A 13583-nucleotide genomic window follows, 5' to 3' on the forward strand; every position below is an offset into this window, starting at 1 on the left:
GTGAATTAGAGTGGCCTGGTTCTGCTTGCAGCGGTCACACATGGGGTCTATATCGGATTTGAATTGGGATAGTTTAACTTTGGTCCAGTGCAGTCGATGAAAAATTTTAAACTGCATGACAGTATGTCTCATACATATGGAAGATGAGTATATTCCCCTCATCATCTTTGACCAGATAGTATCTGAAATAACAATACCAAGGTCCCCCTCCCACTGATTTTTAAGGGAGTTAAGACTTGTCATATTTTCTCTCATTAATAAGGAATATATGTCACCTATCTTTCCCTTTCTGGATGATGTGATGTCATTGATTGAGTCTAGGAGCGTGTTTAGCGGCTGTGTAGGGAATTGAATGATATTTGAAGACATGAAGCTGCGAGTTTGTAGGTATCTGAAAAAGTGTAACCTGGGAATATTGAATTTCTGAACAATCTGCTCAAAAGAGGCAAATGAGCCATTTATGAACATGTCTTTAAATGAACAAATCCCATTTCTCTGCCAACCACTGAATAAGGCATCCGTCAAAGGCGGCAGGAATGCATGGTTATTTACAATGGGAGCCAGTATTGAAAATTTACAGATCTCGAAGGATTGTCTGAATTGTTTCCAAATTTTTAAAGAATGAATAACAACTGGGTTAGAAGTATATTTAGTAATAGGCTCTGAGTATGGCAGGCTAGAGCATAATAAGGCAAGTAATGAGGTGTTCTTACAAGAGTCTCTCTCTAGTATTAGCCATTCAGGCACAGCTGTTACTTCAGTTCCTTCCATCCAATAGGAAATAAATTTGATATTTGCTGCCCAATAGTAGAACTGAAAGTTTGGCAGACTAAGCCCTCCCTGCTGCCGAGGTCTCTGTTGTATAGCTTTGCGTATACGTGGATTCTTCTTACTCCAAATGAAAGAAGAAAGCTTTCTGTCCAGGGAAATGAAAAATGTTTTAGTTAAGAAGACTGGTATAGACTGAAACATATAAAGAAGTTTAGGCAATAAGTTCATCTTTATAGCGTTAATTCTACCTGCCAGAGATAAGGGTAGCAGATCCCAACGATTAATATCCTCCTTGAGAGAGGACAGGAAAGGAGGGAAATTTGCTGAGAAGAGGTCTTTAAAATTGGATGTGACCCACACACCAAGATATTTAATTTTGTCCATGCACACTTTAAACGGCACAGTACGAATAAACAGGGAGTCTCTTGCTGCCAAATTTATGGGCATCAATTCACTTTTTTGTGTATTTACTTTATAGCCAGAAACTTTGCCTTACTGCTATAATTGTTGTAGAAGCAAAATTTGATTATGAAAAACAGCATTGAAGCAGATAGAAATAGTCTATCACACCTATAAATTTAAGCACATTTATTTGTCTACAAACACCTCAAATGTTGTTTTCGATTTTATTTATATAGCTCAATATCACAAATTTGCCTCAGGTGGCTTTACAATCTGTACAACAGTATGGCAACCCTCTGTCCTTTATGATCCTTGCAGTGGATGTAGAAAAACGTGAACCCAAAAAAATCCTTTTAAATGGAGACACAACAGGCAAAAACATTGTTTTTCATGCACTGGTCAGTTTTGAGATTGCTTTACTAGTGGAAAGAAAACATCCAAAATACCCATTTAGGTGTTTATTCTACTACTTTGTTTATTTATGTCTGTAGATTTCTCCTAAATTCACCAAAGATTAGCATAAGATAATGCCTCATATGCATATTTAAACATAACATTTCAGAAAACTTGTAATTAAAAAAATGATTGACTTAATGTAAGTAATCATCTGGGGAAGTTTCATGGCGATATCTATTAGTTAAAATATTTTTTACCATATTCACCTGTAATGTTGCAAAATGTATGGAATTTTACAATCCATATCTTTAAAGGCCGTTTCCTCAAAATTAGTTTTTTCTCATACTCTGATCCAGAAATCTCCACTTCAGTAGCACTTACATACACCAGACTTTCCAATTCCATTCCTTTCTATATTCTGAAGGTTTTCACAGAGCGGTTTGTTCATATATCATTCATAGTCTGATTTATAGACCATTTTAATCTTAAAAACATCGCTAAAATTGATTTCTTTGGCTGCTGACAGTATTTTCTGATTTATGGATAAAAAAAGATATACAAAATTCCCTCTGTAAAAACCTTTGACTCTAATATGTCAACAAAATGAAACAATCATTTTGAACCTGGCTTTACCCAATGTTCAGATTTCTGTTCTGGAAATGTAAGCAAGTTAGGGCATATTTAATAAGATAATGTATAATTTGCTAATTTAAACATAAAACTTCAGAAAAGTATAACACAAAAAAGAATTGTCTTAATGTAAGTAATTAACTGGGGAAGTGTCATAGTGATATCTATTAGTTTAACATTTTTACCCTATTCACCTGTAATGTCTCCCCTTAATGGGGAAAATCACCATTAAGGTATCAATGTGGGATCTAACCACCAGTCCGTCAGGTTTTCTTAGAAAACATCACACACATGTTGCCGTGCAAACCTTAAACACAATGGGGGAAACTGTAGACATTGTTGCAAATGTCCTGTGGGAGCCTGTTACTGAAACTGTTCACTTCAAACATAATGAAGAGCAGGCCTCCACTGCCCTGGAAGAGTCCGTCTATAAGATTACGTTAAAGAAACCCATTACAGCAGACTGGCTGGGTCAAATGAAGGCACAGATTCATTAGTATAAAGGTTTTCAGCTGGAAGAAGAATCAGTGATTAGTCGCAATCCAAACTTTATTGTTCACTGTTGTCACCTGTGTTTCTGGTGAATATCTTGGTGATTTATTGACTCCAATCATATTAATTATTTGCTCACCAAGTATTTGTAAAGTTGGCCATTTTCACAGGGCATCAGCTCTAATATGTCTCTGACATAAATAGGGAGGCTCCACTTATTTACAAGTACTCGTGGCCAAACGCTGGTGCTTTATGAGGGTTAGGACTAAGGGTCAATGATAACCCTTAGGGTCAATGATAACCCTTAGTCTAGTTTAAAAGAAGAGGGATTTGTTGGAAGTGAATTCCTCTCTGTCACCCCACATAAATCGTGTTGGCCCGTGAATAAGGACGTAGTCAGGGCCGGGCCTCTGAGCGCCTCAGCAGAAGGCCCAGTAGAGAGGGAGACTGGGCCGGGTCATAATATAAGGAAAACACTGGGGGAAGACATGGGCACTGAGGTCACAGTGCGTCTGGTCAGGTCACCTCTTAGGGACTGTGCACAATTGTTTAAATGTCTGTGTTCAAGCTCGGGTTACATCATGGTGAGTAATAGCCGTAACATAATACCGTAAGGCCACTCCATCAGTGTTTTGACAAGTGTCAGGGCAGCATGAATTGGACAATATGATATAACTTTTAAACACTTTACTGCCTGAATTTTTGTATGGCGAGCATTGTAAGTACAGGGACGCTGACATCGTTTCATGGATACAGCTGTGTGTCGGCACAATAGCTCCCACAAGCCCAGGAAGTTTAGGCCCGCATACACCCAGACAATACACCCACATCATTCACTCTCTTTGATGTAGCTGACTGGCCCCAAAAAAACAGATGTCACTATGAACACTAAGCAGAGCCCCACGCAGTCTGGCCCTCACTTATTATTTTGTCTATTTAAGCCATTAAAATGTTGTACTGGCGCGATGACAAAATTGAGTGTGGCATTAGAAGTGCTCTCCAGGAAATGGACACGGAGCCCCGGCGCTAGATCTATAGCGCAGGTCTCAGTGGAGACTCAGTGGGCTTTAAACTCCAGATGTATCCTTTCATTAATGTGATGCACTGGAGAGTATAAAACAGCCCAGGCTCTGGACCTCTCACCCGCCTGTTAACAGCGACTCACTGCTTGAAACCTCAAGTATAATACTGCAATCCATTGTAAGTCGGAAGTTGATAATTCCGACTCGGTATTCCTGACTTCCAATGTAAATGCGTCCCAGTGCATCTGCTCGGCAAAACATGGACGCCAGCAACAAACTAAAGTTTGTATGGCAAGTCTCTGAGCTTCACAAGCATCTACAGAGGACCTACATCAATTACCACAGCACCATTAGCATTGAGAAATGGCGTATAAATTAACCATCTTTAAATCAACAATTAGAAAATCCGTGACGTCAGGTGTGTTTATGTCGGCGAACTTGGGCTTGATAAATCTAGATAAATACATTTAATTCATTTTTCCGAGTTTCCAGTACAATTGATTGCAGCATAAGTTATACCGAAAGTCTAAGTCAAAGTGGAATTCTGAATTGTGATAATAAGCATTTGTTGTTTATCTCAACATGTTTTATTCTGCTTTGAGCAATCAGTAATAATTGGCCTATTTATCCCAATTAGACTGCGAGCACCCTGGTGATAGGAGAGGCTAGCATGCCAGGAAGCTACATATGTGTGGCCCAGAATGAAGAGGGCTACGCCACAATGACCGTCCCTTTCTACATTGACGGTAAGTGGCTCACCAGAATATGAGATAACATTTAAATCTTAACTGTTCAGCTGAAAGTACACACAGAAATATGCTGAGTTTTATTGCAAAGCGCACTATACTGTGCACTGGATTCTTTCAAATGATCTACACGTACAGTACACGCTGTAATGAATTGCAAGAACAGCGAAGGAATGTGCAGATTGTATTGTGCAATAAAGAGACCAGAGGGGGGGCATTAATTGAAACCATCTTCCACTGTAGCTGAGCGGCTTCAGGGCGGAAGAGAGGCAAACATGTCCTGAGCCATATGGAGTGCTATAATGGCACGCGTTTAAAAACAGCTATGAATAACTGCATTCCTGCTCCGCTGCCAGAAGGTCATTCCTCTTTCTCTGCGAGCCTTCTGCTATGGGAATTTACTTTTTTATGTGCATCTGAGCATTTCCAAATGTTCCCAAAATGAATATCCAGACAGTTATGCACTAATAGTGGGGATGAGGTGTCACTGCACACAAGCACAGTTTGCAACAAAGTGAATCACATCTCCTGATGGGTGAAGGATTGCTTTTGGAGAGGGATGAATGTAGGTGAACCTGTGCTTGAGGGGATGCCAAATGCCAAAAACATTGTCTCTGGGAGAACTCCCAAGAGGAATCCAGCACTCTTCTAGAGGTGAGGAAGAAGGAGAAAGATGGAGAACGCTGCTAAAAAAAAAGGGGACACATTTGTAATAACAGCTGTCTTCTCTTACCGAACACTGAATGCTTTCCAGCAATCTGAATAAACAAGCGCAGTCTGGTTCCCCTGGGGCCCAGACTCAGCTTCTCTCCAGTCAGATGAGTGCGGCAGCGCCATCAGCCGTGCTGTCCACCGGCAACGTGCTTCCAATTAACAGTGATGAAACAGGAAACAACTGCAAATTTGACATTCCTAGCATTGCGACGAGCAGCTATTTGTCCAAAACTATTGTCCAACTTAGGATCCAGGCCAGCGGGATACGTGTCTCAGTTGATGTGTGTAAAACCGATGACATGGACTCCTGTAAGATGCTCTTTATTCATAATTAGTAGTTTGCCCAGTCTGATCTGGAGATGAGGATGATTTAACATCATTGGAATCCTGATTTATCTTGTTTCTCTACCTTGTCACACTAGATCACTCCGGGGAAATTACCATCGAACCTCGGGCAGCCATCGAGGGGGATGACGTCACGCTGACATGTCGGGCGGCCCGCTACCTCCACACGGACCTACAGTGGTTGGATTCTAGGAATCAAACCATCACTTCCAACGTGTCCAGTCTCCATCTCAGCAACTACTCCATTTCTCTTTCTCTCCATCTGCATAATGTGTCCCAAATCAGCGCTATGGGCTACAAGTGCCAAGCGTACAAGCTCAACAATGGGGTTAAAGTCAAGAACGCTTCCCTTATTGTGGACGGTGAGTTAGAGGAGGATATGAGAAGCTGATTGATCAAACAGTCAGCTGATGTACGTGGATACAATTAGTCATTCTGTAGGAGTGTAGTCATGTGATAACTGGGCATGTTTTTGTGAGTTAGCATACACAGGAACACAGAAAACAAACTTGCAACACTTGATGACTCGCTGTCTGAACAAGACAGTAACAGAGAAACAACATCTTTAATTCAAACTTTTTTTCTTTTTTTTTTTGCAGTGAGAAAACAACCCTGGCTGAGTCAAAATCTGACTAATCAAGATGTGAACAGTAGCAGCACCCTGATGCTGGCTTGCTTGGCTCTGGGAGTTCCTCCTCCGTACATCATGTGGTACAAAAATGGTGTTCCAGTGGATGAAGGCCCAGGTAACCTAATACTATTCCATGTTTGTGTTATGATCATCATATGGTATATTTTTTGCAATTTTGGTGACTAGTGGCGCAAGTGCAATCCTGACTCAGCACTGCACAAAACTGGATAAAGGGCTGGAAGAGAAATAATACATTTTGTTATTAGTGGAACTTCATAATCAGCAGGTGGAGCTGTCATTCCCTTTGAAAGACCAGGCCAGCATTTCTTTAGAGAAAACGGTTCTTCATTGGAAGGCATATACAGTATGTTCAAGGCACAAGTAAACAACATGATTGATATATGAAGTGCAGATGATGCCCCTTCTTAAACTGAATTTATATTTCCAATACCCTAAAGTTCCTGTCTATGCGTAGTGAAGACATTTGTGCAGTTAGGCTGCACATACTATTGTAATTGTTGACATTGTTGACAAAGTAAAGGTTGCATTCAGTTGTATTCAGGTAGTTTTATTTGCATTTACATGCACACTTTGCCACTACTCCAAATACTGTGAGAAAATAAGTATGCTAAATCCTTTTATGTAATTTCCTGACCTGAGCTTCCAATATTATTTCTGGCTAATGGCGTTTAAAACATCCTGAGTTGAAATTAAATTATAAAATCATAAACACAACCTCAGCTGCAGTGAGAGTGGGATACTTTTCAGCTACAATTTTTACAATCTCAAATGCCTGAAGATATTTGCTATTGCACTACTGTGAGGCCCTGATCAGACAGAGAGCGTTTTGCAGGTGGAAAACACGAGGAGCACTGCACTGCCTTTTTGTTGCCCGATCACACGGAGCGTTTTTGTAGTTTGCTGAGTCTTTTTATTTCATATGTCGCTAGTCAACCACCAAATGAGTGCTAACGTTATCTTCTTACAATCCATGAAGAGTACGCGACCCAAGTAGAAGAAGTTGAATTTTTTTCAACTCAAGGTGTTCAGGGCGCTCCTTTAAAAATGCAAGGCACTCAGCAACACAAAAACAGTGTGCAAAACACTTCAATCTCATTGAAAACTAAAATGGCACTCGCAGAGCGCAGATCTCCGCCAAGGTGGCCGAGTACAATTGCCGCTCCTGAATTCGGATCATGATCCAGATCGCCACCAAAATCTAATGGATTGTTCATTGTGCCACAGCCCACCCCTCCAAAAACATTAATTTAAATCCATTGTGGACTTTTGTAGTAATCCTGCTAACAGACAAACCAACAAACTAACCAACAAACCAACGCCGGTGAAAACATAACCTCCTTCCGAGGCCTTCAGCCTTGGCGGAGGTAACAATTAGAAAAAGCTGTCCCATTCTGCTAAGACGCACTCTATCTGATCGGGGCCTAAGCCTGCACCTGCACGAAAGCTGGAGTCCCAAATGTTAAATGTGTTTTAAACGTTATCAGTGTGACTGGTTTGACTGAGAGGTTGTGTGTTGCAGGTATCACTCTGGGAGAGGACGGAGCTCTGACCATCGAGAGGGTGAAGAAAGATGATGAGGGTCTCTACGAGTGTGTAGCCAGCAATGTTGAGGGTGTCGCGAAAACAAGCGCTGTTGTTACTGTGCTCGGTAAGTCATTCAGACACCTTGAGATATTAACACTCAACAACAACTTGTGTATGAAGCTGTGTGTGCTGCAGTCAGTCTGGCTACAGATCAAATACACTAATCATCCGTCAAAGCAGCGATTGCATATTTTGCATATCCAATCAAAACATCCCAGAGGCCCTTTTGGCCTCATGTTTTCTTGTCACCACTACAAATACCTCTGGTCTGACTTCAGTGTGAAAAGTTTCCCCTGACAGAAAATCTGTGGCTGCCAGGAATGCCAAGCAAATTCCTCTTAGGGTTTTATGATCAAGGCTTTGGCTGAGGGTCCTTACCTTGAGGACATGACCTCTGTAAAGTGTTAAGAGGTCCACTAATGAGTGCAAAGAGATTGACTGCTACAACAGCCGAGGGACTGGAAACACACAGTAGATAATTGGACTAGCATGTCTCATAACCTGTGTACCTTTACATGTAAAATGAATTGCACGTTGACATGTGAAAGTCACGATGGCAGTGTAGGTGAGATATCATGCATGTAGGTTTGTCCACGTCTAGGCACTTAAATAGATTTCTTATTAAGCTGAATTTCTCTTGATATTATAGTTATCCATTCCATCCTCACCACAAAGATATTCCAGCAACAAGCTGCATGCATGTTCTGTTCTGGCTGTTTAGTCAAAGATTGCATGAAATAAGAGCCGGAAAGAATTTGTGCAGATTCAGGGGATATGAGGTTTCAGAGTGCCGACATGGATGGTTAGAAAAACAGTGTTTGGAAGAAAATATTATAGGAAAAAGTGTGGTATGCATGTCCTAAACAAACCAGAAATAAACACCAAAGTGTGTTTCCACTTCCTTTTTGTATACAATCTCTCAGAAAAGATTTACGAAGAAACAAATAAACAAAAGCATGACAAATTTGTAACAGACTGTTTTCTTTTGATCAGAATTCTCCACAATTCCTTGTCAATATTATATAATATATATATTATAATTTATGAGATCATGAAAAGTAAACAGTGATGTTTTTGCTAAAAAGGTCTGGTAGTTGACAACAGTTGTTCTCTTTCCAGGGGATGAAGGGAAGCCAAACGTTGAGGTCATCATTCTGGTGTCTACGGGAGCTGCAGCCACGTTCCTCTGGCTCATGCTCATCCTCTTCATCCGCAAGCTAAGGAAGGTAAGATGTTACATTACGCCTTCACCAGAAACCACATGAGATTAGCATTTGCCAAGATGTGGGAAGTTCAAATGTCATAGCATTTGTGTTTTTTGGGGTTTTTTTTTTGTGGTTCCTGTTTCAACTAATTTGGCTCCAAAGCATTCAAAGAAGTGACTGACTCATGCTTTTTGTGAAATACAGTTTCATGGAAGGACTAATTTAGCCAGTGTTTATGATTTCCACATATCCTTCCGTTGGAAGTGCTAACCAATGTTTGCATGGTCAGTCAAAAGAGAACATAATGTGCTCATGTAAATATAACAGTGAGGAAATATTGACGTGCCTTCGACCTGGTCAAGTATGTGTGTAGAGCAAGAATTTTAATAGTCAATTCAACATTTATCACTACCTACTGATCATTTGAAATGAAATGTAGATCAAAACTCTTAGAGATAAACCTGAAATTCACATTTGTCATCTTCACACCCTCAGCAACCAGCACACTATAAGATGGGTCCGTCTATCATCATTGACCCTGACGAGTGTCCCCTCGAGGAGCAGAACGATCTTCTTCATTATGACAGCAGCAAATGGGAGTTTCCACGTGACCGCCTGCGACTAGGTGAGAATCCAACATGCGGCGAAATGTTTCATATTCAAAGAGTTTCATATATTACAGGCAATAATAAGGCGCCAACTTTAGATTCCAGTCTGACACCAAGTCAAGAACAAGACCAGACCAGTGCAAGTCCCACACACTACATGACACAGTTATGATAAAATGTGAAAAATGCAAACCATAGGCACTCCTCAAATTGATCTGAAAGATCCCCATTCCCATAAAAACACCCACAGAAACAAATGAAGATTCTTCTTCATTCACCTCTTTTATTGTGATATCTCACAGGTGTGTAAATAGCTGGATGAATGAAAATGTACACAACCCAGCCGGTACTGTCCTTGATGATTTGTTATTTGTGGTGATGAATGGGATAATGTAGATTTTTCAAAACGAAAGTAATTTTACTGTAACTTTCATTTCATCATATTTCATTGGTATTCTCCGCCAGAAACACCTGATACTACCCAGAGCAATGAGACTGAGTGTCATCACTCAGTGAGGAAGTTCAACCACATGATTTCTTAAACAAAAGGTTAAAAGTTCATTTTAAAAGTGGTTCATGGTGAGAATATACTCAGCCAACATTAAGGTACATGGAATAGGCGTCTACTCCTCTATGCAGCTGTTGTGTAGGGTCATTACTTATCAGTGACCTGCGCTGTCATCCAGTCTTAAGTGAGCCATAAATTCTGCAGAGAAACTGCCTGCCAGCGTGTTGTTTTAATTACGGACCCATAGCCTGACTGACAGGGAATCAAGTCTGACTTTTCTGCCCGAGGGACAGGAAACTCTAATGTCGTCCAACTTATCAAATACCTTCTTCCTTCGCCAGGCAAAACTCTTGGCCACGGAGCGTTTGGAAAAGTGGTGGATGCCTCTGCCTTTGGGATCGACAAGCTCTCAACATGCAAGACTGTTGCTGTCAAAATGCTGAAAGGTAGGATGTCATTAATTTTTATACAGTGAAAATAATAGACATTTGTATTGACAAAACCTCTTGTTCCTTTTTCACATAATAGTTTGCCCATGTGGCCCCTCTTGTTAATCCGTGAGGTACCAGCACTCATGATAGACAGGCCAGCATTAACAGCAGATGAATATCTGTCATTTCTGCAGAAGATTTATTTATTGTTCACAGTATAGACTCATGAGCTACAGCACCACATGTGCCTGCAGTTAATGTTTGTATGGCGCACCGGTTCAAAGCAAAGCATGCAACGTCTGTTCCTCGCAGAGTGCAGTTAGAGGTAAAGGCTAAGACCTCTAACCCCGTCCTTGATGAAGAGATTGAGTGTACGCTGATCTGACAGCTCAGATCAGAATGGACAAAATCTGCAGAGTTCAAAAGTTGAAGATGCAAGTACAAAACGAGCAATAAAAAATATGTTTATTTTTGCCACATTTTAGAGATTCCAACATTTGGAAACTATCCGCTGTCTCCGGTCTTGATTTTTAAGGGGAATTACAATCACATTCCAACGTCTTTCCAAATATTCACAACGAATTTTGGATCAAAAATGAAAACAAGAAAACCAACAAGCTGAAAAGAGTTTTTACTACAGACGCTTAGTTAATTTAATTCACCCCAGCTTTATACAGTATATGAATGACTAATTTTCAAAACTACTAAAGAAGCAACCTGCAGAGCTCTCAGTGATTGGTGATGTAGTGATGATGCATCATGAAAAATAGTGCCGTTGGTTAGATGTATTGGTCACTGTCATATCATTAATCAGGGCTCAGCATAAATCACAGACTCTGAGAGGAGCAGACTCTGGCTGTTGTTAGTCGTAGGTCAAACTTAATGGAAAGCAGCAGGTCTCCTCAAATTGACCGTGGTTTAGCTACAGACTCCCTGGCTGCTTTAGCTTCGAGCTCATAAATATCTGGTTGGTCGAAGCAACATAAGACAACCCCTTAATCTTGATTTTCATAATTCAAGGTTAAAGCTTTACATCGTTGTTCAAACTTATCAAAGTCGGGTATGTAATGTGAGCACCTCCAGTTTTATTTCTCCAATTTTGTTGGCATCTTTGAGGATGTCCTCCAGCAAAAGCCGTTTCATATCGCCGGGCCTAAAGCAATATTATTATTTTCCATCATATTTAATGAACTCTCAAAATTAAATTCCCAAATAATCCAGCTACCAGGGTTCAGGTTTTTTCCCTCCACACTTTCTTGCTATACTTGCAAACTGCTAACACAGAATTGATTCTTAAAATGCTAAAAAATATCATCATCTGGATGTTAAACATTTCTGACATGTGATATTTTAGAGTTTGTAACTTAAACACTTTCAAAAAGCTTTAGTTTTTACAGATTTCTACAAACAATTGTTTATAAATGTCCCCATGACTCCAAAGGTTGTGTATTCCAGTTAAATGTTCTTAGATTACAGTAAACAAGGCCTCCAGTAATGGAAAGTGCAGACAACAATGGGGGGAAAATGCAAACAAGCTGTTAATTATGCACCAGAGTCTCTTAAAGTTAATACAATAAATGGTTAAAACTCCTGGGTGTTTCACTGCAAAAGACCAGTTTTAAAGTCAGAATTTCACTGGGAATTTGTATTATTGAAAAATAAAAAAGAATTTGATGAAACTTAAAGAAAACTTGATCACCACTATTGAAATATTGATTCTATGTTGCGTGTTTGATTGTTTGTATTAAGTTTGTGCCCTCCTCTTCAATTCAATTCATTTTATTCATAACAGAAGTTATCTCAGGTCTAAACCATAATCTGTGTATGAAAATAGAAGAGAAGACCCGCGTAGTCTTGCTTCTTTTTCATACCGTTATCTTTGCATATGATCTTAACTGAATCTTCTGGTGAGGTTTTGTTTAATATCCTCCATCTTAACTTTATAAAAGTGAAAATCTGTTTCTTATTATTTTCCAAGGGTTCATCTTGTTGAACGTAACATCGTTGGAGTGATCTTAAGACAAAATATTGAAGGACAATGAAACACATTGAAAATCAAATTTATTGTGATAATATATATCCTTCAAGTCAGGATGTTTAATGATACACCACCAACCAATGCTGAACAAGTTCTATATGTGTCTATATTATTACAGGAGGCGCTACGTCAAATGAGCGGAAAGCTCTAATGTCAGAGTTAAAGATCCTGATCCACATCGGCCATCACCTGAACGTGGTCAACCTGCTGGGAGCCTGCACCAAGCCCGGAGGTGAGCTTTGTTCCTGAGGAAGTTATAAGATGAAATCCCACTGTTTTGATATTTGGGCATAGAAAATATGATATATAAGAAGAAATTGTCAGTTTAACTTTAGAGTAGGGCTGTCAATTGATTAAAATATTTAATCGTGATTAATTGCAAATTCATGGCAAATTTTGTATCTGTTCAAAATTAACCTTAAAGGGATATTTGTCAAGTATTTAAGACTCTTATCAATCATCATGGGAGTGGACAAATACACTTGCTTTATGCAAATGTATGTATACTGTATATTTATTATTGTAAATCAATTATCAACACAAAACAATGACAAATATTGTCCATAAACCCTCACAGGTACTGCATTTAGCATAACAAATATGCTCAAATCATAACATGGCAAACTCAAACCAGTTTCATATAGTGCAAGTATCTTCACTCTAGTTTTAAAACTGTAAGCCTGCTACAACCTAAAAATCGCAAGAAATTAGTAATGTAAAAAATGAATTTGCGTTAACGCGTTATTATCACGTTTACTTTGACAGCCCTACTTTAAAGTTAAAATTGTCATCTCCAAACTATCACGACGTAGGAATAATCATAAGAGGTATATCATCTCAACAGGCCCATTGATGATGATAGTGGAGTTCTGCAAATATGGCAACTTGTCCAACTATTTGAGAGGCAAGAGAGAAGACTTTCTCGTCTACAAGGTGAGTCACGAGCTGCATGATTTAGACTTTCTTGCTTTCTCATCATTCTGGCTACCAGCTCGTCAGCATTGTGAGCAGTGAATGACTGTTTTGACAACCATATAGG

General features: G+C 39.6%; 1 protein-coding gene across 1 annotated transcript in view; it reads left to right on the forward strand.

Annotated features, from left to right (window-relative positions):
- kdrl (kinase insert domain receptor like) overlaps positions 1-13583 on the forward strand; it is a 54554-nt gene that overhangs the window by 20652 nt on the left and 20319 nt on the right. The window contains exons 12-20 of the mRNA XM_074648538.1: positions 4351-4459; positions 5596-5880; positions 6118-6264; positions 7690-7818; positions 8874-8980; positions 9455-9584; positions 10417-10521; positions 12663-12776; positions 13389-13477. Coding sequence (XP_074504639.1) covers positions 4351-4459; positions 5596-5880; positions 6118-6264; positions 7690-7818; positions 8874-8980; positions 9455-9584; positions 10417-10521; positions 12663-12776; positions 13389-13477 — 1215 coding nt within the window. The remainder of the gene's footprint in view (positions 1-4350; positions 4460-5595; positions 5881-6117; positions 6265-7689; positions 7819-8873; positions 8981-9454; positions 9585-10416; positions 10522-12662; positions 12777-13388; positions 13478-13583) is intronic.

Source organism: Sebastes fasciatus, chromosome 10 (genome assembly GCF_043250625.1).
Source record: "Sebastes fasciatus isolate fSebFas1 chromosome 10, fSebFas1.pri, whole genome shotgun sequence".
Classification (NCBI taxonomy): Eukaryota; Metazoa; Chordata; class Actinopteri; order Perciformes; family Sebastidae; genus Sebastes; species Sebastes fasciatus.